Consider the following 22,902-nt stretch of genomic DNA (forward strand, 5'->3'; position numbering starts at 1 on the left):
TTTTGCCTTCAAAAGGACTTAGAACATTTTTGATAAAATTCCGAAATCATCCCTTTTCCTAAAATCGTCTAAGTCTTTTGCATTGAATGTAACGCGGTTTTTTTTGCACGATTTTCGGAATTAACGCGGTTTTTTTTGCACGGTTTTCTGGATTAACACGGTTTTTTTACACGGATTTCGCAATTAACGCGGTTTTTTTACACGGATTTCGCAATTAACGCGGTTTTCTTTACACGGATTTCGCAATTAACGCGGTTTTTTTGCACGGTTTTTTTACACAGTAAGTATCCCCCGTGTAAAAAAAAACCTTAGTGTATTACAGAGCCTCAAATCGCGTTCGTTATCTAAAACCGATAGTAATTAAACATGAACATGATCCACATTATTTCACGTATCAAATTCAAACATGAGCTCAAGAATCAAATATCACGATAACGTACATATTAATTACGAAAAACGTGACTAAGATCCTGAAATCATGTACATAAATTACACTACTCATGACTAAAGTATCAAAAATCGTGACTATGATACTGAAATTATGACACAAATCACACTATTTGTGACTAAAATATCACGATAACGGGAATAGAAATTACGGAAAGCTCGACTAAGATACTCATATCATGAACATAAGTCACACTACTCTGCCAGAAAAATCCAACACAAAAATCGTTTATTCACGAAAACGTGAATATAAATTTCAAGTATCGTAACTAAAGCCCTTAAATAGATCTAAATATTGGTCGCAGTGGTTTGTCTCTAACAAAAAAATAAATGAATCCCTGAAATCATGAACGTAAATCATGCTACTTTGCCAGAAAAATCCGATATTAAACTCATGAATAAAACATCACAGTAAAGTGACGAGAAATTACGAAAATCGCGACTAGGCTCCTGAAATCTTGAACATCGTTTTACCTATAATACGAACCAGTGTATCCCCAAAGTATGAATAAGAATCATAACAAAAATTAAACATGTCCAGGGAACAACTACATTTTTGCGCGAACTAGTTTTTTGAAATCACGCGTTGTTTCATGAATATGAGGTGTATTATGCATAATTTCAGGAATTAGGTCACGATTTGCATTCACAAAATTTTGATTTTTTATTCATAAATTTATGAACGAATTTTTTCCGTGTACTGACACAACTTAGCGCGGGTCATCATTGCGATTTGAAACCACAAAATTCATATAATCCAAAAAATGAATTAAATTTCTTTCATCCTAAATCTCAATATTATTTCAGCTCATAAATTGGTTTCGTTTATTCACTAATAAAACATTTTATATCATACAGTATTTCGTTTAACTCTATCAATGATTTAAAAATTAGATAGGATATTTTTACTTCTCTAAAACTCGAGGGAAATGGTATGCTATAGGACCTTAAAATAAATATTAACCATTTATTCAGTAGAGAGGAAGAAAATGCTCGAGTGCCAATTGATGTGACAATATTTACATGATTGTGATTTTGTCTAGCTTAAGAATACTGTAGTTAGAAGATGCTTACAAGCGATTGTGGCTATCGAGCTTACTCTGCTAATAGTACGAAATTGAAATGGGTTCCATTTCAATAACAAACAGCTAATACGAAACGCGTGATTTATCATTTCGAGTGTCACTTCTATGCTTTTTCAATAAATCGTTATACAGATTGTCATTATTCGTTTTTAAACTGTCTGATTAAATATCTACATGCTATCGATAAAATATAGTGAAGCAATTAAAAAGCGAGGAACTTAAAACGAGTAAGTACACTGTAAAAGATCAATTCTCGTATTATCGGAAGCGTCTCTGTGCGATGATCTAGGATGAAGCCATTAGTTTGGCCGCTTGTATAACGTTGTGCTGGTGGTGGTAACCAGCGAGATCGGCAGCCGTGCTGTGATGGTGGTGATGATGATGGTGACCGTGTGACAGGGCCCCATTCACTACTCCGCCTACAGCCGCCGAATGGGGACTGTGATGGGTATGCAGGGAGCCAAATGTTCCACCGAAGTATCCACTCTGCAGGCAGTTGTTCATGTAGTCTCCGTAGCCATTCGAACCGACGGAGGTTGGCGTTGTCGCAGCCAGCGGATTGGATTCGGATTTTATCTGGCCGAAGGGGGACGCTCCTAGACTGCTACTAGTATTGTGGATGTAGTTGTTTACCGACGAATGGTGTGTTGGGTTTGATGTGGGAGTCGTGTAGATGTGGGATGCGTTATGTGACTGCTGTTGGGACGAAGATACCGTACCAGTGAGATTTCCTGCGGCCAGTGGTCCACTGCAAGAGAGCGCGGAGAGATCATATTTGCCACCCAGGTTCAGAGACGTCGGATGGTGAGACGATGCCAGCGATGAAGATAGGTTGTACGATTGATGGTGATGGTGAGGCGAAATATGCAGAGATCGTAGCGGTGGGGATGTTAGATTGGAGGTTTTGGGGCTGACCGATATGTTCTTAGAGTTGCCGTTGCGATCAGTGTGTAGATGAGTTCCTGAAATAGACAAACAAACATGTAGTTTTATTCAGCGTTTTCAAATAATATTCTTAATGTACAGGTCAAAAGGGATGCGAAACTTGAGTTAATTTATTCGAATTGTAACGGTACCTCTGGCGACTACTAGTATGAATCAGCTCATGAAGCTTTTCGAAATGTTCCTCAGTCTAACAAAAGTTATGCAAATATCTTCAATCGGATTTTGAGCGCATCCCGCATTCTTCCCAAAGACATCGGGTACTTTACACTGAGCACATTCACAGCAATTTTTTTTTATTTCTCAATTGTTCGCAATTCCGCACCGTTACACCAGGCTAAATCCGAACAGGAAAGCAGTGAAAGTATACACTTCAGTTACACCTGTCTATTGACCATTCTAATTGTCACGAACGAGGTGCACAGATTTCCATACGAGCAAATTGCCTGCCAAATCTTGTCTTTTTTGTGAACATTCACATATTCTGCTTTTTAACTTCCTCGGGAAGTTAAAAAGCCTGAGGAACGGTGAACATAAAGAACCCAAGAAGCTGCCGGAAATCTATTTTCACATCAATCTTTCCACAAATGACGAAACACTGCGGTTTCGTGAACAGCTGAGTGTAGATTCTGATTTCCCCCTGCATTACTACAGTTATTTTGAATCTTGCACAATACTGTTGCTAAAATGCAGGTTTTTTGCCACGTTTCTTGCTAAACTATTGGGATTCTTTTTGGCAGCCTCGATTACCCGCTTAGGGTTGCCACCTCTGGAGAGGCTTTGACCCGGAGATTTTCACTGACCTGGGGGATGGTGGTTTTTGAGTGGAACTATACGGAAATTGGAATCAAAGTGATTGCTCGGCATTTTAGAGTACTTTATTACTACGTTACAGTAAAGCTGTAAATTTTTCACGTTTTAGAACGATTTTGTCAGTTTAATATGGTGTAGTATGTCACTTCCCCGTCTAAGTGCCAAGAATACAAAAGCACCAGCTACTCTCGCTGCGGAGGATAAGTCGAAGGAGTATTGCTCTCCTCCATAACTAACAGGAAAAGGAGAGCAAGGGTTACAGGGCTGCGGCATCACATGGGAAGCACTATGTGGTGTCGGTTATTCATCACAAGAGTTCGCAACAAGGAAGCAAAACTCACCTCCCTAGCCAACAGTTAAGGGTCGCTGTGGGAGTAGCAACTACACGGGAAGAACTCGTTTGATGTTGACCTAGTCAGTTGGATCAGACCAAATCTGCCATACCTTGGTGCAGCGAGTGATAAACACCACTAACAGTGAAGTGATTTGGTAAAATTAGCGAAATATTACTTTCCTTAATTTGTAGTAAATTTGATTTGTTTTTCTATTTCATTACTTTGTGAAATAAATCAGCCATATTTGCCCAGGGTTAGTCGGGCAAAATGAATCTGAACCAGAGTAATAGTTAACTTAGACTTCTTAAATATTTTGGAAAGGAAAAATAATTCCAAAAAAATGAAATTATGCTTCTTCCCACCACCCCGGAGAAATTGATGCAAAACCCGGAGGCACGGAGATCCCTCCCGAAAACCGGAGTCTCCGGGTCAAACCCGGAGGGGTGGCAACCACCCGCTTGTGATCCTTCACACTATACAGAGATCCATTTTGGCCTTTTTTCCTTTCTATCGACGGTTAAACATTAGTTGTACCGTTTCAAAACAGAACATACCATATATTAGCCCATTCCCAACTTCACTAATGGCACGGTGAGAATGATCCCAATTTTATATTTATTTATGCCACTGATGTTCTTTATACTCCATTTTCAAAATAGTTGCACGATTACTAGTGTAACTTACACATAATAAACAACATACATTAAACTAATTTTACCCTGAATTTCAATAGAAAATGCCTAATGGAAAATTATTACAGCAATTTAAAAATGAACAAATTTCATTCCGTACGATATTCAATGAATTAAATTGACCTTGTCAGTTTTTCCGATCACTATGCACCAACGAAAATCAAATATAGCAAACAAGCAAGAGCATAATCCGTGAAAATAAAAAAACATCAAACGTGATTACAGCCTTGACGAATAAGATAAATTGAGAAAAAACTAGCTAATTGACTTCATAGTAGCAGTAAAGGATGTCCCACATCAAATTGCATCACGAAAAAACGCTGTACGCTGAGGAACAAAAATATGCATAGTTAGCATATTTTCTATTCCCGTCTCTTTTATTCTGCTGTGTTTTCTATGCATTTTCTAGCATAAACTTCTAGGGTGGGTGCTCCTATAGTTGAGGTGTACCAATAGTTGCAGTAGTGGGTTATACGCTTAACTAAGGTACCAACCATCAACAAATATTTTTTTATCGATTCATCGCACTAAAATTATGCGACAATAAAACTGTTATCCTTGAAATTTGCTCAAATAACTATTGAAAAAAATGATTTTCTTAGAATTTTGAGCTCCCTTGCACCTATAGTTGATATAGTGTACCTATAGTTGCAAGTCCCATAAGAAAGCAATGGGATTTGCAACAATAGGAACCGAAATTAGCGATTGCACCACTATTGGTACAATTGTTCCTATAGTGGTACAAGCGGTTTTGAATACATAAATTGGTCATTAAACCATCTTTATATTTTTCCTATGAAGTAGGGCTTTCGTTTAATGTATTAACATTGCCCATAGGTCTATACATCGATTTTTTTATCAATAGTTTTCCTTAAGTATGCGACTATCTGTACATCCACCCTAGCATGCATTCAATGAGTGGATAGACTGAATATATCCAATGCATAAAATTTACAGCAAAAGAAACGAGAGGCAGATAGAAAAGTATGCTATCGATGCATAAATAAAATTCTTCCCTTGCAAAATTGGGTAGAAGTAGTTTAGAGTGTATTGTGAATACTGTATGTTTATCGCCGTCAGTTTTTCGAAAATTCTAAAATAATGGCGTCACCCGAAAAGCAACGTCACGAATTGATTTTGCGTAGAGTCTGTGTTATTATAGAGTCCCGTACAGAGGAATGCACAACACTGCCTAAAATGATGCCCTCTTATTTATTCCTGGCACCCACAGTTTTTGCTGTAACTTTGAGTGACTTCAACCGAGTTACACAGTGGAGTGAATTGAAAGCCTACTGTTTCGTAGCTTATAGCACTTTATTCATAATACTATTCCATTCCGAATTTATTTTACATTGTTACACAAAAGTATAATAAACTGAATACAGTGTATTGTTAAGGCGATTGAAATATATCGGCATGATATTATTTTTCTCAACACTAATACTTTTCTTGCAGGTTCTCCGACCGAGGAATGTTTGTTTACTTTCCACGATAGGTAGCCATCTGACTGTTCGATAGGTAGATTTGGCTTCACTCTGTGCGAGCCTTTATAACATAAACAATGCCTTTGATTTTGCGTAAGCACCTAGAGAATCCTTATATCTCTCGTAGCACTATGGGAAGGTCTCATACAAACAGGTGGCCAAAATATTTTGTCTGTTATTCTTTCGTAAAAAAGCTTGTTTGAATTGCTAAAAATATACGACACTCATAAAGAGTTTAAAAATCTCGACTAAATTAGTAAGTCTCTCTGTTTAGAACTTCTAAATAGAATTTTCGAATTTTCCGGTACAGTATTTAACACATAATTGAAAATAGTCGACAAGGACAAGATCACATTAGAAAAAGTCATAGTAAGAGAACTGCGGAGAAAAAAACAGCATTTTTGGCAACGTATGCCCCGGCATTGAATGGCAACACGTCCAATGTTATAAGGATAGGCAATGTTTGATTGGATTCGTTTTTTGACAGCTAAACGCGAATCCAATCGACCCAAAATGGAGTCCTCGCAGTTCTCTTTCTAGAGTTTTTCTAGATCACATGTGCTTTTTAACTCCTCAAACAGAGAGTGACAGAGACAAAATGCAAGTCGCGAATGTGACAGATAGAAAACCCTATGTATTTGAATATAAGTAAGTAGACGGCTGTTATGGCAATTTGTTCATAGTTTATACGACAAATGGACTTGAAGTTTCCGGCTAGTCAAATTTACAAAATATATCCCTTCGACTTCATTTGCATTAAGCACTTTTACTGTATAATTTTCCTTGAACATTTTCACGTGGAAGTTTTGAAAATCGCTGAGAACGGATATGAAGTCCAAAAAATATAATTTGCTGTTCCAATAACGACGAATCAAAAGACTTCAAAGGGATATATTCCGTAACTTCATATAACTATAAATTTGCGAAAGAATCGTAATTGATCTAAATGAACCATGTATTGACATCTTGCATATTCAAATTAATTGATCACAGTGATACTAAATAATGTAACGAGAGATATAATACAAATTTTCATTCATTATGTAGTTTTTCGAGTACATAACCTCAAATATCTCAAAATCCTGACATTTTGACACCGAATTCGGATTCTACGCAACAAATTAAAACTCCATATCGATAATATATATATATATATATATATATATATATATATATATATATATATATATATATATATATATATATATATATATATATATATATATATATATATATATATATATATATATATATATATATATATATATATATATATATATATATATATATATATATATATATATATATATATATATATATATATATATATATATATATATATATATATATATATATATATATATATATATATATATATATATATATATATATATATATATATATATATATATATATATATATATATATATATATATATATATATATGCATTTCAAATAATTTTATCACAAAGCTGGTATTATAAGCTATTAATTGACATATATGAACATATGTTTCATGCAAAATTCAGCAAAGGTACGAATAGTTAAGAAAACACACGTAGTATATCTTTTTTTCATAATTTTTATCTTCAAACATCAATATAACCTAATGTCGAATATTATTCTGAGATATTTAGGAGTTTTCTTAGCTAGAGTAATAGAAATAATTAGAATAAAATTTAATTAAATTGGAGTTGATGCAATTTAAGATTTTTAGCCACATGCCGTCCTATAGTGGCATCGGGACATCGGAAAACAACTTGGAATAGTGCAGTCAGTGGGGAGTCGTGTGATTAAGGTTGGACAGAGAAAGGGTAAAATTCTTTAGACAACACAGTCACTAAATAAGATAATTGCCGTTATGAGTAAAGTTGACGTAAAATAATTGTTCAGACCCAACAACGCGGTCATTGATTTTTATACGACCGAGTATTGATAAGAGGAAACTTTCCTGAAGGTAAAAATAAAGCGTAGGTTTACGGAAGTCGTCTTAATTCAGTGTCACCCCATTCGTCACTCAGTATTAATATCTTCAAAACTCAGTACTGATATCCTCAACACGTTGGCCTAACCAGAAAGTATAATTTTGCAGAACAACCGAAAACACGATCCGTGGTTAAAAGTGGATAGCATTGGAATTACGATTCCCGTGTATATAGAAAGCGATAAAATATAAGTACCCCTTTAGGATCTGGTACTGCAGCTCCAAGTGAAAAAAAATTAAAAAGTGAATGTAGCAATACGGACAAGTGGAATCCGTTACAACCTGTCGTTGTTCCTATTTCTTCCTACCTAACTCTACAGAGGAATTCCTTGAGAAAGCGGCCGACTATAAAATATGACCCTCGCCGATTTGAACAAAACTTTGCAATTTTGTTCCGTTTATGAATCTTCATTTTTTCCTCTGCCAATTATATCATTTTGACACACGAACAATTAACTATTCAGCTTTATAACGTCATGGGTGCATTTCGACTTCGTCTCATCAGAAACCGACACTAAATGATTGTCGGAATAGATAAGCGCCGGCTTGACGATAAACCCCAAAACGGAAACACTATTTATGTTTCCAACCAAGCATCTCGTCAAACGTGATGTTCCGTTAGACTAGAATTTCTGTTAAGCCAATGATACACAGCGAAATCGAAACTTGTCTTGGCTTAGCAGGCCAACGCGAAAGCACTAAGCTATATTCCTCACAAAGGAGGAAAAATTGGGTAGACACCAATCTTTTTCCCAAAGGCGAAAATTTTTGGTGAAACCACTCTATGTATGTGAAAGGCACAAATCCTAGCTTATTAAAGTCATGGGTGCGTTTCGACTTCATCTCATCAGAAACTGACACTAATTTATTGTCGGAATAGATTAGCGCCGGCCTTTCACGTACAAAGAGTGGTTTCACCAAAAATTGTCGCCTTTGGGAGAAAGATGGTGTTCACCCTTTTTTTCTGCCTTAGGTAGAAATATAGCATAGAACTATTCAGCTATTTATTGGTTACTATACTATCAAATGTGCACCTTATCTAAAATTACACAGATCTAAACAAACATTAGTATTACCTTATTGTAAGATGTCGTGCCTTTTCCGGATAGTTCTAAACTGAATTTTATTGGTTTCCTAACTACCATATCGTGCATATGATTATATCGTTCAACTGAGCACAACGAGTAAAAATCCTGAATTCCCTCTCTTTGACTAGTCGTTCGTTCAGAGTCAATTTGGACAAGTCTCAGTATCTTTGGGTTTCAAGGCTAATCATAATGCACTCAAAAGCACCAGTCGCTCTCGCTGTTTAGAATATTTCCGAACGAGCATTACTCTCCGCAGCTAATAGTCAAGGAGAGTGAAGCCAACAGGACTGTGGTCTTTGAGGTTTTTTATGGGGAGCAAAAGAATCCAGTAAAACTATTTGATATGTATAATTATAACTTTAGCGAATAGCGGAATACAGTAAGATTCCGTTTTTGGCACGTTCCGTTTTTGGCATGCTCCATTTTTGGCAACAAAAAAGTTCCGTTTGTGGCAACAAATGTGTTCCGTTTTTGGCAACATTATTTTTGTTCATAGTAAATCTTTTGAAAAATGCTCAATAATCATTTTGGTGTAATAATGGATATCACTTTTGATTTTATTTCCAAACATAGGAGTCATATTTACTATATTTTGTGGGGGCGGGCATAGCGAATAAAGTTAAATTTGTAGATTTTTTTCTATTATTTCATTCCATTTCACATATTCTTATATAATTAATGTTCTTGTAACATTCATGATGTCACAAATTGAAAATAAAACCTTTTAAAGTAAGGTTCCATTTTTGGCACGGTTCCAGTTTTGGCAACTGAAAAAAAAATATTGTTGCCAAAAACGGAATCTCACTGTATTTGTGTCTAAAGTAATATAGTTTATTGGTTCTCCAATTTCTATTATACGAAGGGTCAGTCGAGCAAAATAAATCTGATCCAAAATAGGGGTAAAAGATCTACTTTCTAAATATATCGAAAAGCGTTCAATGCAGAGCAGAACACTACTTTCTGTATAACTTCAACCAACCTCGTGTTAACCGTTCACTTATAAATCGAAATGTCATGTCGAAAAAACTTACCATCATTCATTTCTTCCTTTTTGCCGCCCCCTACTAAAGCCATCACGTCAGTAGCTCCACCCGTCCCCGTACCACTTTTCTTCGGTTTTCTTTTGCGCGTCTGAATGCCATCTTTACGCATAGCTAACGGTCGGTTCACACCATGCAGCTTGAAATACAATCCACACGCATTACAAACCGGTTCGCCGTCGTTGTTCCTTCTCCATAGCGTTGTGGTACGCGTACCACAATTCGTACAGCAAAGACCCAAACGACGAGTGGCAGTCTGAAAAGTAAGGAAAACGAAAAAACGTTTGAATTATAACAGTTTTCATTACTGAAACACGTGAGTGAGTGAGGTGAGAGAGATAGAGGTTTGTGTCTTGACTATGCAGGAAAGAAACGTGAAGGAAGGGAAGAATGTTAATACAAAACTGGAATACTCACACTCACCAATCTCTTGCTTGGCTTTATCAAGGGACGGTTCATACCGTTCATCTTATGATAGAGCCCGCATGCATTGCAGAGATAGTGACCGGTGCCGTCGCGACGCCAGAGCGGTGTTGAGATGGCCCCGCAATTCACACACTCCCGTCCCTCGCCGAACTGGAAATCCATGGCACTGTCTGTACGAGCCCAGCGTCGATCGTGAGAGCACGCGTCCACCCGCACCCAACATAGCGGAATCGGAATCAATTTATTTTCACGCCCGGTCCGAAGTTAGGCCATTAATTAATCGAATTTATTGAAGCAATTTAATTGGACGAAGGACGCGCGGGCAGGGTACAACATTTTCATTTATTTTCAACGAATCGGCAGGCCGGAGAGTGTGTTTCAGTTTTCGTATGTTTGGGTGTGTATTTGTGGGTGGAATTTAGAATCGCCGTTGCATTTGGGAGTTACGAAAAAAGAAGGGGAAAGAGAAAATGTTTTAGTAAATTTATTCGCTGGTATTACCTTCTTCAAATTACCATATGGCGACGTTCGCTGGAATCCGGTCGGATCGTAGGCGCGCCAGGAGCCCATCATCACGTTCTGCGCGTAGAACTGCGGCGGGAGCTGTGTATGGGTTGTGCCTGATGGCCGATCAACGGTCGTCGTGGTGGTTGTTTCGTCCGATTTGCAAAAGTGGTTCCAACGGTTCAGTTGGAATGAAAGAGAGAGAGAAATGGAACAAAATGGAGTGTGGTAAGTGCATTGCGTGTTTCGGGGATTAAGTTAGTAGAATGTTGTGTTTTTTTTTCTAAAGTATGTTAAATGTTTACTGCGAAAGCACTTTGTACACTGACTGAGCGGAATTAAGTTTTTGGACACTCGAAATGGGAGGTCTTTTCGATGCAGCGTTTTTAAATTGTATCGAGGCTGCTTTTTCATTTTCAAGCTGGATTGTGACCAGAGGACTCTTCTTTAGTCAAAAGTCTTGAAACCAGTATCTTCAACTGTTCGTTGAATTCCATTTGATGAATAAAATTATTACTCAAGTATTTTTCTACATACCAACTGGAGTTTTATTCTCAATTGTTGGTATTTACGAATAATACTTTTTAATAACAAAATTGAGACAGAAAGGGTCTCAGAAACAGAATAAGCACGTTCAAGACTCCTACGTTGGCAGATGGCGAAAATGAAAGTCATGATGAAACCATATTTCCCTTTCATTAAAATCACAAGATTTCGTAGCTCCAATGGCAATTTTTTAAACCTAAACCGAGTAACAAGGTGAAACTAAACGCGCTCAAAGTTAACAAATATACTTTCGGTTGGAGCTATGCATCAAACTACATCAAAGAAACTCGTGAAATAATTCAATATCAAATAATATCTCTTGTCCGTAAATCTTATTATGTAAAAAAAATGCATCCCACACCTGTTGAATAATCAGAAAGTGGTTGAAAGACTAATCGGAAAGTGGTTAAGAGACTACAGATAAAAAAACTAATGATTCTGAATGTTACTTAAAACAAATCTAATTTCATATTGTTCCTGAGGATTTTCCACGTTTAAATTTATTGAAGAATAATACAGATATATTCATAATAAAACGATGAAAGTTGCGATAAATGGCAAAATGCTCCAGAACCCAAATTTCTCGTATTTTGACTTAGATCGCAAATATTCCGTTTGATTCTAGAGATTTTTGCCTTCCTCATATAAAGAAAGGCTATACAATCACTCTGAATACCGACTTCTTAACGGAAGCCCGTAGGGGGCTGTACCCTAATTACGTAAGGCTTTTTTAGAGCTTTTCAACCCCCCCTCCCACCAGATAAGAGTTCGTAAGATTTTGGTGAACTCCCCCTCCCCCTACATAAGATCTTATCATAATTATCGTAATTAAAAAAATGAATTGTTAATTCATCAAATAATAAGATATCGAAAACAATATGTATAGAATTATTACAAGAAAACTCATGACAAAATTTAACTATAATCATCTGCAGAATTTTAATTGCATGTCAATCTCGCCCAGTAGAAAGAATAACTGTTGTCAGATATTCAGTAACTCCAATTTGGTCCACATGATCTGCTTTGCTATATTCCACTTCCTTTGAATCTATTTTCTTGTGATGTAGAATTTAAAAGAGTTTATCACCTCTTCTGGCATGACTTTATTCTGAGTTCCAGCTGTGACACTTATCGTACGCATAGCTCCGAGTTAATCATCTTAGAATTTTCTTGAATTAAAATACAGTTCACACTCTGGAAATATTCGACATTCAAGTTCTTTGACAATCGCATGTTAGAACATTTTCCAGATACCTTGCGGGTTTGAATCGAACGTTTGAAAAGAACAAAGTCGGTCTAACAACACGAAGGGTATCAACCTTTCTTAACTTGTAAGGCATATTGTGACTCCAGTTCCCGAACAGAACAATGTACAACCAAGAGCCAAAAAATTACTCATATTGTTTGATATACAAGGATTATATGGTACAAATGAAAATAGTTCCCTTTTCTTATTAAAAAGAATATTTTCCTTATGCATTTAATTTTTTAAACTTTTTTATGATATTACGTAAGAAAGGATAAACCCTCCCTCCCCCTCAGATAAAAATTTGTAAGATATTTTGAAACTCCCCCTCCCCCCATATGCCCTTACGTAATTAATGTATGGCCCCTAGGGTTGAGTATTATATACATTCAGTTCGTCGAAATTGGAAAATGTATGTGTGTGTATGATTGTGTACGTGTGTATATAGCAGGGTGGCACTTATTTTTGTGACGTTGTAATTTTGTTAATTACCGGTGAAAAAAATATTCAAGGTATCAAAAAATAGGTTTTTTTTTTATTCATTTCGTTTATTTGATAGGCACAAATGCGTTAGCTTGGCGGTGCCAAATTCTTTTGTTTTTACATTTTGGATATTTTAAAACTAGGAGGTTACAATGACGAAATATTGTTTTTTTTTTAAAAGAAAAATTTTACAGCTATCTTAAGACTAGAAATAAGATTCTATATACAAGAGAGGGAGCAAAAGATTTTTTTTTATGAAAAATTTTAAAACAAGGAATTCAATAGTAATAGTTTTTTAGGAAATATTTACAGTTATCTTAAAACTAACAATATAGTTTGGTACACAAAAGGGGGAACAAATGTTTATGAGAAAATTCACCGGTGTTTTAAAACTAGGGATACAATTCTATTTACAAGATGGGGGACAATAGTTTTAACAAAGAGGTAAAATTACAACTATCTTAAAACTAGGAATACAGAATACAAATTTGAACTTTTTTAGCGGAGACTTATGCTTGGTCAAGATATTCAGAGGGGGCTGTAGAAGCAGTTGTATCAAGGACAGGGGAGAGAAAGCGTAGATGGTGACCGGGAGAGAAGAGCAAAACTTGCAACTTTCGGGCAAACGGGAGATCAGCGAGACAAATTAGCGCCTCAGTCTAGTAGGTCGGATTGGCGGATGGTATTCTTCGGACCCGCGGGGAATCCTTCAAAAGTCATCGGACCTCGAGTCGCTCTCGCTTCAGTTTCCGTAGTGGTAAGTGCGACGGCGGTTACATAGTTGCAGTCTGGAGCTGATCGGTCCCAAAAGGCAGGAGAAAACTTCTAAAACGAGAAATAAAAAGAGAGGGGCTAAATTGGGATAAAAAAAAAATAGGTTTAATAAATTTAAGCGAAATTGGACCATATTAACACGTTCCCCAAAACGGCCTAAATTTTTGCTTAGGAAACACATGTATCGTTTCATCAGGAATCAGAATATATTGGCAAGATTGGCACTTTCCCCATGTTATTCGGAGATTTGTACCTTGCCAAATTGTCTCAGGGGAGATGAAAGAAAAAGATAGGGAAATGGAAATTGACAACACACTTCAATTACAAAACAAAACAATTAACAACCTGGATGCTTCTCTCCCGAAGAATTAATGAACCCTACTGATAAAGCCTACAGCTCTTTACCACACTGAACTCGCAACAATAACGTATCCTTGAGTTTTAGCTCTCTGTACATAGCGCTTATTGTACAACAACTAGAATATACCAAGCTTATAATGGTCTAAAGCGAACCCCGAAATAGGTATTAGGGATATGACCATCATTTGAATCTCATGCTTTGCGAAGAAACGAACTTCTACTGTATCAGAGATACGCAGAAAGTGTAAACCCACGACACTCCGGTGTGACTGTCATATTTTAGTCTTTGGCACGAAGAAATACCGTTAATTGAGGACTCCTGATTTGCGATATGGGAGCATAACCCATTAGATCAATTTATGGGTGAGATACTTGAACCCGCTGGTTGCCCCACGAGCTCTAGGCTGATTTTGTCCAGACAAAGATAATGAACTGTTATCATCCTCCCATTGCACCACAGCCGATTGAAGTTCGTTATAGGAAATACATGTATCGTTTCATAAGTTTTATATGACATTTCGAAACTTTTTTCAGACCGATCGAAAAATTTCGAAACTTAGAGAAACTTGAGCACATGATGCAAGGTTTCACCTTGCTAAACTAAATCATGGAAACATTATTACAATATTTTCTAAATTGCGTGGATTTGTGATTCTGGCTAATGACGTCCAATTAAACCCTCTTTGGGACCATACATAAATGACGTAGCATTATATGGGGGAGGGGAGAATTTTGTGTTTTGTGAGGATGTGTGACGGGGTCATGTCATGCTGCGTAGTTTTTTTAAAGGAGAATAGGGGTTGATCTGATGTCACGACAATCTTACCCATTTCATCCAACTAACTTCGTTTTTTTATTTGTTTTATCTTTTACGGGGACAAGGGGGGGAGGCGAGAGTTACCGTCAAGCTACGTAATTACCAGGGGGGGGGGGTATTTAGAGGTTTGTGACGAAATGCTAAAAAATGCTATTTATGGTTGGCACTTGCATTTATGGATGGTCCCTTTGGCACATTTGGTCACCTTCGATGGAACCGGAAGCTTTGAGAAAAGGACAAAGCCCCTGAATAAATACTAACTTTTTTCTCCGGGATGGCCTAATCGACTTTCACTAACTTAGTACGCTGTCTAATTTCATATTAATTTTTTTTTCATCCACCGGCCGCGTTGGATGGGAGGGTTTGAGAAATACTACGTTAGTAGCAAGGGGGAGGTTAGAATTTTGGAGACAAAATGCTACGAAAGAGGAGGGAGGGGTTGAAAATCACAAAATGTTTTTTTGTTATATAACTTATGAAATCTGCCACTATTCGAAACAAATTGAATTTTTTTAAAGCTGGACCATTTTTTTACTTATTATTTTCTTTAAATATTAAGAATTAAAATTATTATGTTAAGATTTGGGAGTGAATATCAAAATACTTTGCGAGATATTACAATTATAAACTTAAAACATGGCAATTTTATATCTGAAATATCTCGTAAAATATTTCGAGTTCCATTTTTAAATTTTCACGCAATTTTCTCCATATAATTATAAATTATTTTAAAAGTTAGAAAAACAATTTTTTTGGTGCAGCTTTAAAAAAAATTGTTTCTAATATTTACCGATACATAAATTACAAAAAAAACCCAAATATTACAAACAAATTTCCAGTGAGATCATGCAGAAAAATGACTTTTATTATTTATTTATTTCCACAAATCTAAAAGTTTGTGAGTTATCACTGATTGTTCAATTTTATAAAATTTTAAAAATTTATAAAAATATTTTTATTTCAAAAACTTGAAAATTATCGAAATCAGCCAAAACAAAAAATACGTGTAAATTATTTTTAGCTAAAAAAGAATACAAGAAAAACATTTGAAAGGAATTAAAATTTTGGTTGTAAATCTGATGTGGAACCCACGTATGCAAAGCTAAATTTTGAATAATCGATTTTACCGAATTTGTTTTCAAAATATCTCGAAAACGATTGGATTTGGGTAGTTGCTTACTATGAGAAGTTTGATTGAATATATAATTTATGATGTAAATTTACATATTTACACATATTTGACGAATTATAATTTATTATGTAAATTCTCATATTTACACGAAAATAATAAATTTGGAAAATATAGGGTAATGTTCCTATTATGACAGTAGAACCTATTGTCACCCTTTTTCACACCTCTTCATTTTGAGACAAGCATATGGGATAATGACACTATCAAATTGGCTAAAAATACAAAAATAAGTTCAAGCTATATTCTTTATTTATTATGCACACATGTATTTAGAACTATCCTCTAAATCCAACTTTTAATTAAAATAAAATCATCTTCTTGAAATATCTGCTAATTCGCTTCATACCCACAGTGAACCCAAACAGGACGCAATGGCGCTAAGCAAAATAAACAATTACGAGCAGGCATTTACCGCATCATATCTCGTTATTCCGCCACAACTATATTAAAACATTGTACTGATACATACTTTTATTTTAGCTGGCCAATCCATTTATGTTAAGTTCACTATAAAAGCACTCGTTAAACGCTAGGATAGACCTAGTGTTATAATAAGTGATTTAGAAATACGGTTGTGCACATTATTTCATACTTTCAGATACACTACCATAATCAAATCAAACTTTTTGCTTCCAGCACACAGAAACAAATCACTAATGCGATCAAACTAAAACAAAAACTTGAAAATATATTGTAATGCAATTTCAGGTATCAATTATCAAATATTTCAAGTTATTTAACTGATGGCTGATCTCAGGGATTTTATTTTCATCTTGACATAATATTTGGCTCGAGACAATGCAATGTACGATGTGAAACTAGTCATTATCAGTTATTAGCCTTGGCATGAATTTATCCTGCAAGCGCAATACTGAGCTCTCTTCTTCTAACAACTGATGAGGTTCTTTCATGGAGGTGATGTTTGCGTTTGTTTTGATCAGCTGAAAAAAGCAGAATGCACTCGTTTTACAAATCTCGCGTTGGTGTCCATGATATGGTTATCTAATTAGAATAGTCGCAATATAATAAATATAAATATGTTAAAAAATGTTGCCAAAAAGCGGTTCATTACCCTAGGAAATGTTTCTCTTCCACTTTTTGTCCACTGTTGCTCCATCTTTGTAAAGCCATAATTTGTTCTCTTTTTACTACTTCCCTGATTTTTTAATCGGTTGGCAAAGCTGTATTATTAAGCGACATGAGGCCAAACTATGTCGCCATTCACCTCTGAACCGGGATACAGGCCACCTTATGCCACTTTTGCTTGAACCCGGGATAGAGTCAGGTGCTGTCCAAAACTGCTGTCAATTCATACACTCTTGGCGGGTTGGAACCTGACTCAGTTGCATTTCGAGTGGGAGCGGCGTTAGTGAAGATCGACTAAGACCTGTGGTCGTATGCTGACAGCGAAGGGGAACAAATGACACGCGTGTACAACTGCTAGTGTTTCCGTCATACAAAGTATTTGATTCGGTAGAGTTAATGTTTATTTTAGGCTCTTACTTTCTTCGCGAATAAAATCGATAGTTCTCTTTTGTAGGTATGTAATAAATCACTTCAGATAGCCGGTGGATTGGAGTATGTATATTATTTCTTTTTCTCGTCGCAAAAACAGATGAATGGAAAATTATATTTTCTAATGGCCGGGAGCCTTGTGTATCTTAGAGTCTGTGTCTCGCGCGCACATTTTGCAAAATCTGTAGCTAAATCCTGTTATGTAACGTCCCGCGGAAGAATTATTATTAAAATTCGTATTCGAACGGCATTCATATTTCTACTGGACGTCACACACCTGAAAATTTTGATTTAAAATGAAAAGACAATGCCCGCGAGTACTTAGCTAGATCATAATGTCTACCAAGATATATCCTGATTCATTTCTCTACCTACTAACACTAATTCTCTCCTGCGACCCTTGTGGATGATGCAGAGAATTCCTCGGTCATAATAGTCACGAGTGTTGAACTAACATTCCTTCCCATCCCAAAATTGTCCTACGTGGGCGTGGCCATCTACGTTATTGATCATACTATAATCTTAGTATCTTTAGGTTGCACGTTAAGTATGATGTACTAATCCCAAGTACAATCCCATACAATTGGTTCAATATGCAATTTCAACTGGTTTTGATCAATCACGAGAAACTCCGACCGTGAGTCCACTAAAATAAGCTAAGCTTTCCTGATTTTTTAAAATTGAGCGGTAGAGAGATTTGTAATTTGAAAAATTGTGAAAAAAGGAAATGTGTAATTCTTTTTCAGTGTGTATTTTTCATAAAAAATCATCATTTTTTTACATCTTCTTTTCAGGTACGATTTCAATACAACCAACGGATTTCGAGTTTCAATGTTTCGAAAAACATATGAAACATGTATACGCCCTTTTCTAAAGCTAGTCTTGAGGTAAGAGAGTCTCCAGACCGGTGAAAAGTGTATCATGTTGCATACCCAAAACAGGTGCCAATTATCATAAAAATCTCAAAGCCTAATTTTTGTTGTCTTCTGCCTTTTCCCCTGGAATTGATCGTGAGCAAAAACATACGTCTACAGTGACCAGGCGGTTCTTTTTTTATAAATGTTGTCTTTTTTAACCGCTGTGTGTCCAACAAAAAACACCTTTAACAGGCCAACGAGGGTACCCGGGTACCCACGAATTGAAATGCTCATAACTATGGCTTTCTTAAACCGATTTGGACACTTTTAGATGTTTTGGATTCAGGAACTCGTCCACAATTTGATTCTGTATAATTGAACCGGATGAATGGATCTGGTTCTTGGTAATCCGGATTTTCCTGAGTAATGTTCCAGTACTGGGGCATGATTTGTAAATTTTTATGATGTCCTAGCAATATGAGTATCAAAACTCAAATTGTCTCGGAAGTCTGTTTTTATTGTTACGGGACCCTGTGGCAATTATAAAAATGGAATGTGAATGAAATGGCCACTCACGGCCCCACGGGAACCTGCTCCGGAATGTCCGTTCCGGGGTCAAATCACCAAATGGTTTCAAAACCACGAGATTCAGCCTACTGATGCAATTCCAAGAATTTTGATACCCATATTTCTAGTATTCCATTGAAATTCACAAATAGTGTCCCGGCACCGGAACATGCTTCCGGAAATCTGGATTCCCGGGAACCGAATAAAGTGACCCGATTCATTTTTACCAAGTCGTAAAGTGGATGAGTTTCCAAATCCAAAACACCCAAAAGTATCAAAATCGATTGGAAATTACATTAGTTATTGGAATTTCAGTTTTGTGGGTACCCGGGTACCCACGTCGGCCTGTTACGTAGTAAAAAAAATCAGGAGCCCCTCCTCACTATCCCTCTTACTATATCAACAATATAACAATAACCCAAAAGCTTGACTTATTGAAGTTCTAAGATGTTACAAAGTTTCAATTTACAGCTATGGATAAAACGTGGAAATTTCATTCATTGAAACCTAAAAAGGTACCCGGGTACCGCGTCGGATACATAACGATTAAAATCAACACTACTGGTTTGATTACACTAAATGATCGTTGAGATTATATGACAATATTAAGTGGCTGAAATACTGCACCAAATTACTCTGAACAAAGTGATATTTTTTTTGCATTTTTATGGCGCACCCTGTTCCGGCAGAAAGTCGAGCAAGTGGGTACTCTTTCCGATAATTGTCGAAAAAATTGATACAAGCACATTTATTCGGTCTACTTTGGTTCAAATTGGAAGCTGACTACGAAATCAATGCGTGACTCTTTCTCAAACCAAATAGGTCTTGGTTCACCCAGTCAAAGTCGTTGGGATTTTTTTCCCTGCGAAAGGAAAGTGCAACTGTGGGGTCTTCTTCTTCTTCTTCTGGTTCTGGTTGACTCTTTTGTGAAAATAGCCGACAAAATGGCGCAGCGTATTAGGTATATTGCCAGTTAATTATTCTTGTATAGTCATGTCGACTTTACTTTCTGTGGACTACCGGTGAGAAACCCGCAACGCCGCCACACTGGCCCAACCCAGCACACAAAACAATTGTTCCTCCCTCGAAAAAAAACCATTCTTTCGGCACCAAGAGAACCGCGTTGAAAATCGCACCGGAAGTCAACCGGAAGTCAATTCTTGCAAGATTAGCGATTGGCCGATGTAGTTTTTTTTTAAATTTTACAAGATGACGATATCACAATCGAAAATATATCTCAACCATACAATTATCCTTGCTCAAATTTATTTTCTTTTTTGATTCGTATTTTAGGAAATCCAGAAAAGTTTCCTGTTTAGCGCTGAAGAATTTATTAGCAAATCAAATGACATGTGAGCCTATAAAATTTTAATCCTATCACTCACCGAAACTATCCGTTGGCCAACCGTTTTGGGTGGGGAAGTTGGCAGCATGACCATACTGCGAATGGGTCAGCGCCCTGTTGGAAGGAACATAAACTGGGGCATTGGCAGCTGCTGCCGCCACTGCGGCTACGGAAGCTGTCTGATGATAGGAACCCGTGTTGCCAGTTGCTACCGCAGCTGCCGTCATGTCGGAATACGCGGCTGCTGCAGACGAATGGAACATGATCCGATGATGCTGATGCGACTGCTAGTGAGGCTGGATGCGCGTGTCTAGAATTCCCAGCGATGGAATGTGCTGATACTATTGAGGACGGAATCTGAAAAAGTGAGTGGAAAAAAGTGGATTAAAAAATGTTTCAATTTGTCATTCAATATACAAAGGAATTTGATAAACTACATCTGCTAGATGATAGAAAAATACCTCACGGATTACGAGTTTTATTACCAAAATAGTAATTTTCAATAGCAACATATGATCTTAACTCGAGGGTATCAATGTTACTAGTATGTATACATTGGTAAAAACTGAAAAATATAACCACCCCGTAGGGAAATTTGACTTTCGTGGTTGACAATTCGAGTCACGGCTTGTATTACTATCTTACTAGCACTTATCTTTCCTTATACGAAAATCAGCTTATTTGATCAGTACGATGTCTTCTGAACCACCATACTAGGGTACGTTTGTGTTATTACCTAGTACTAAATCCGATTATTTTAATTGTGTAAGCGTTTTTATATGTTCGATCTAGATATTTTAATGTCAAATAGGTTTTGAAACTCCATTTGAGTATCTTAGATTGTAGAAGGTTCCCTAGAATAATTTATTTCTCTTCGATTTTCTGTAAAACAACGTTTTAATCTACACTCCGTCAACAATAGCGCATATCGTGGAATGTTCTACTATCGCGCAACAGTAGCAACGCGTATGTTTTTTTTATTGTCTTACTCATCTGAAAGCACCATACACAACATGCCTTATCTGCCGTCTGGTTCGTAAAATAAGTCGACAAAGTCTGTGAAACGTGAAATGGTTCCAGTTTTTTTTAGCATTTTTGTGCTCTTTGATAGTCCCCACCAGCATATCAGCATGAGTGATGTTGATTATGATGTCTAGCACAGCTGAAAATGACTTACTCTAGCGTGAATCAGCTTGACTTCGATGATTGGGCGTTGTTCCGTGACTGCATGTGAGCAATGTTGATAAGCTGGTAGGTACATTCCGATGAGCTCTTTGTTTCTGTTTCTTACTGATAGTGACTCCTGTTCCATATGGTAAATTTCGCGAACGCCTAATTGTTTGGCGTGGAAATTTCATTTAAAAACATGCGGGTTCGAAGCGTGAAACATTTCACGCTTCAACCGTCTTTATATCTTTTTGTTCCTATGTTGCTCAGGCATCTCTTGAGTTGCATGATCGAGTCCCCTATTATAAATTAACACTTTAGAAGGAGTAGTATACTACAAAAATGTAATACATTATTAGGTAGGTATAATAATATGAAACTAGAACATCATGTATTTTTGATTTCAGCTGCTTGTATACATCAACTCAAAAGTATGCTACTCATAAGAACTCTACTAAACAGACAATAAAATATTTGGACAAATATTTGTCAATGAGCTGAACAAACTTTCTACATGCAGCGCTGAAATTGAATACCACTCATCGAATTCCAGCGCATCGATCATTTGTTTCAAAGTACGATCGGATGCCGTCGCTAACCCACAGCAATTTTTTCTAACCGTTTGCGGGAATGTGCTTCATCCCGATCCAAACGCGAGGGAGGTCTTCTGTTTCGTCATTAGACTGAGTTTTTTTTAAACCTGTGCGATCCCGTAGAGATAATTATCATATCAATAAATCTTTGTCGTGTAAAACTGTTGTCATCTCCGCACCCCTTGCAGCCCGACAAGAATGACAGCGGACACGTGTTTCACACCTTCGATGGTGTTCGTGGTTTCTATCCATACATCATAGTGGTGGAAAGTGGAAACGGGAGAGCCAAGAAACGGAGCGAAAGTAATGTAGATAGATGAAGATATTGGGATATCACCAAACGAATGTTTGAAAGCCACTTGCTTGTGGGAGTCGGTGGATAAAGCAGATTTCAAGCAAATATTCTGAGCTCTGACGATTGATTGAGTTAAACGCATAAATTATTGTCTGCATCACTTCAAATTCACTGCTCAATGATCTAGATGGGGTTACGTGGATAGTTTGAAGTTTAAACTTCGTTCGTTCTGGGATATGGCAGTTCTCGCGTGTCTATTAAATAGTTACTAATTACATACTTTTGGAAGAAAATAAGGCAAAGTT

At 36.6% G+C, this 22,902-nt stretch overlaps 1 protein-coding gene across 1 annotated transcript in view; it reads right to left on the reverse strand.

The window, feature by feature from the left end:
- Positions 1-1,373: 1,373 nt before the first annotated feature.
- LOC131683835 (GATA-binding factor A) overlaps positions 1,374-22,902 on the reverse strand; it is a 155,456-nt gene continuing 133,927 nt past the window's right edge. The window contains exons 2-6 of the mRNA XM_058966175.1: positions 20,583-20,899; positions 10,852-10,956; positions 10,334-10,506; positions 9,902-10,166; positions 1,374-2,494 (exon numbers count right to left, since the gene is read on the reverse strand). Of these exons, the coding sequence (XP_058822158.1) occupies positions 1,818-2,494; positions 9,902-10,166; positions 10,334-10,506; positions 10,852-10,956; positions 20,583-20,805 (1,443 nt within the window). The 5' untranslated portion in view covers positions 20,806-20,899 and the 3' untranslated portion in view covers positions 1,374-1,817. The remainder of the gene's footprint in view (positions 2,495-9,901; positions 10,167-10,333; positions 10,507-10,851; positions 10,957-20,582; positions 20,900-22,902) is intronic.

The sequence above is a fragment of the Topomyia yanbarensis genome, chromosome 2 (assembly GCF_030247195.1).
Source record: "Topomyia yanbarensis strain Yona2022 chromosome 2, ASM3024719v1, whole genome shotgun sequence".
In the NCBI taxonomy this organism is placed as follows: domain Eukaryota; kingdom Metazoa; phylum Arthropoda; class Insecta; order Diptera; family Culicidae; genus Topomyia; species Topomyia yanbarensis.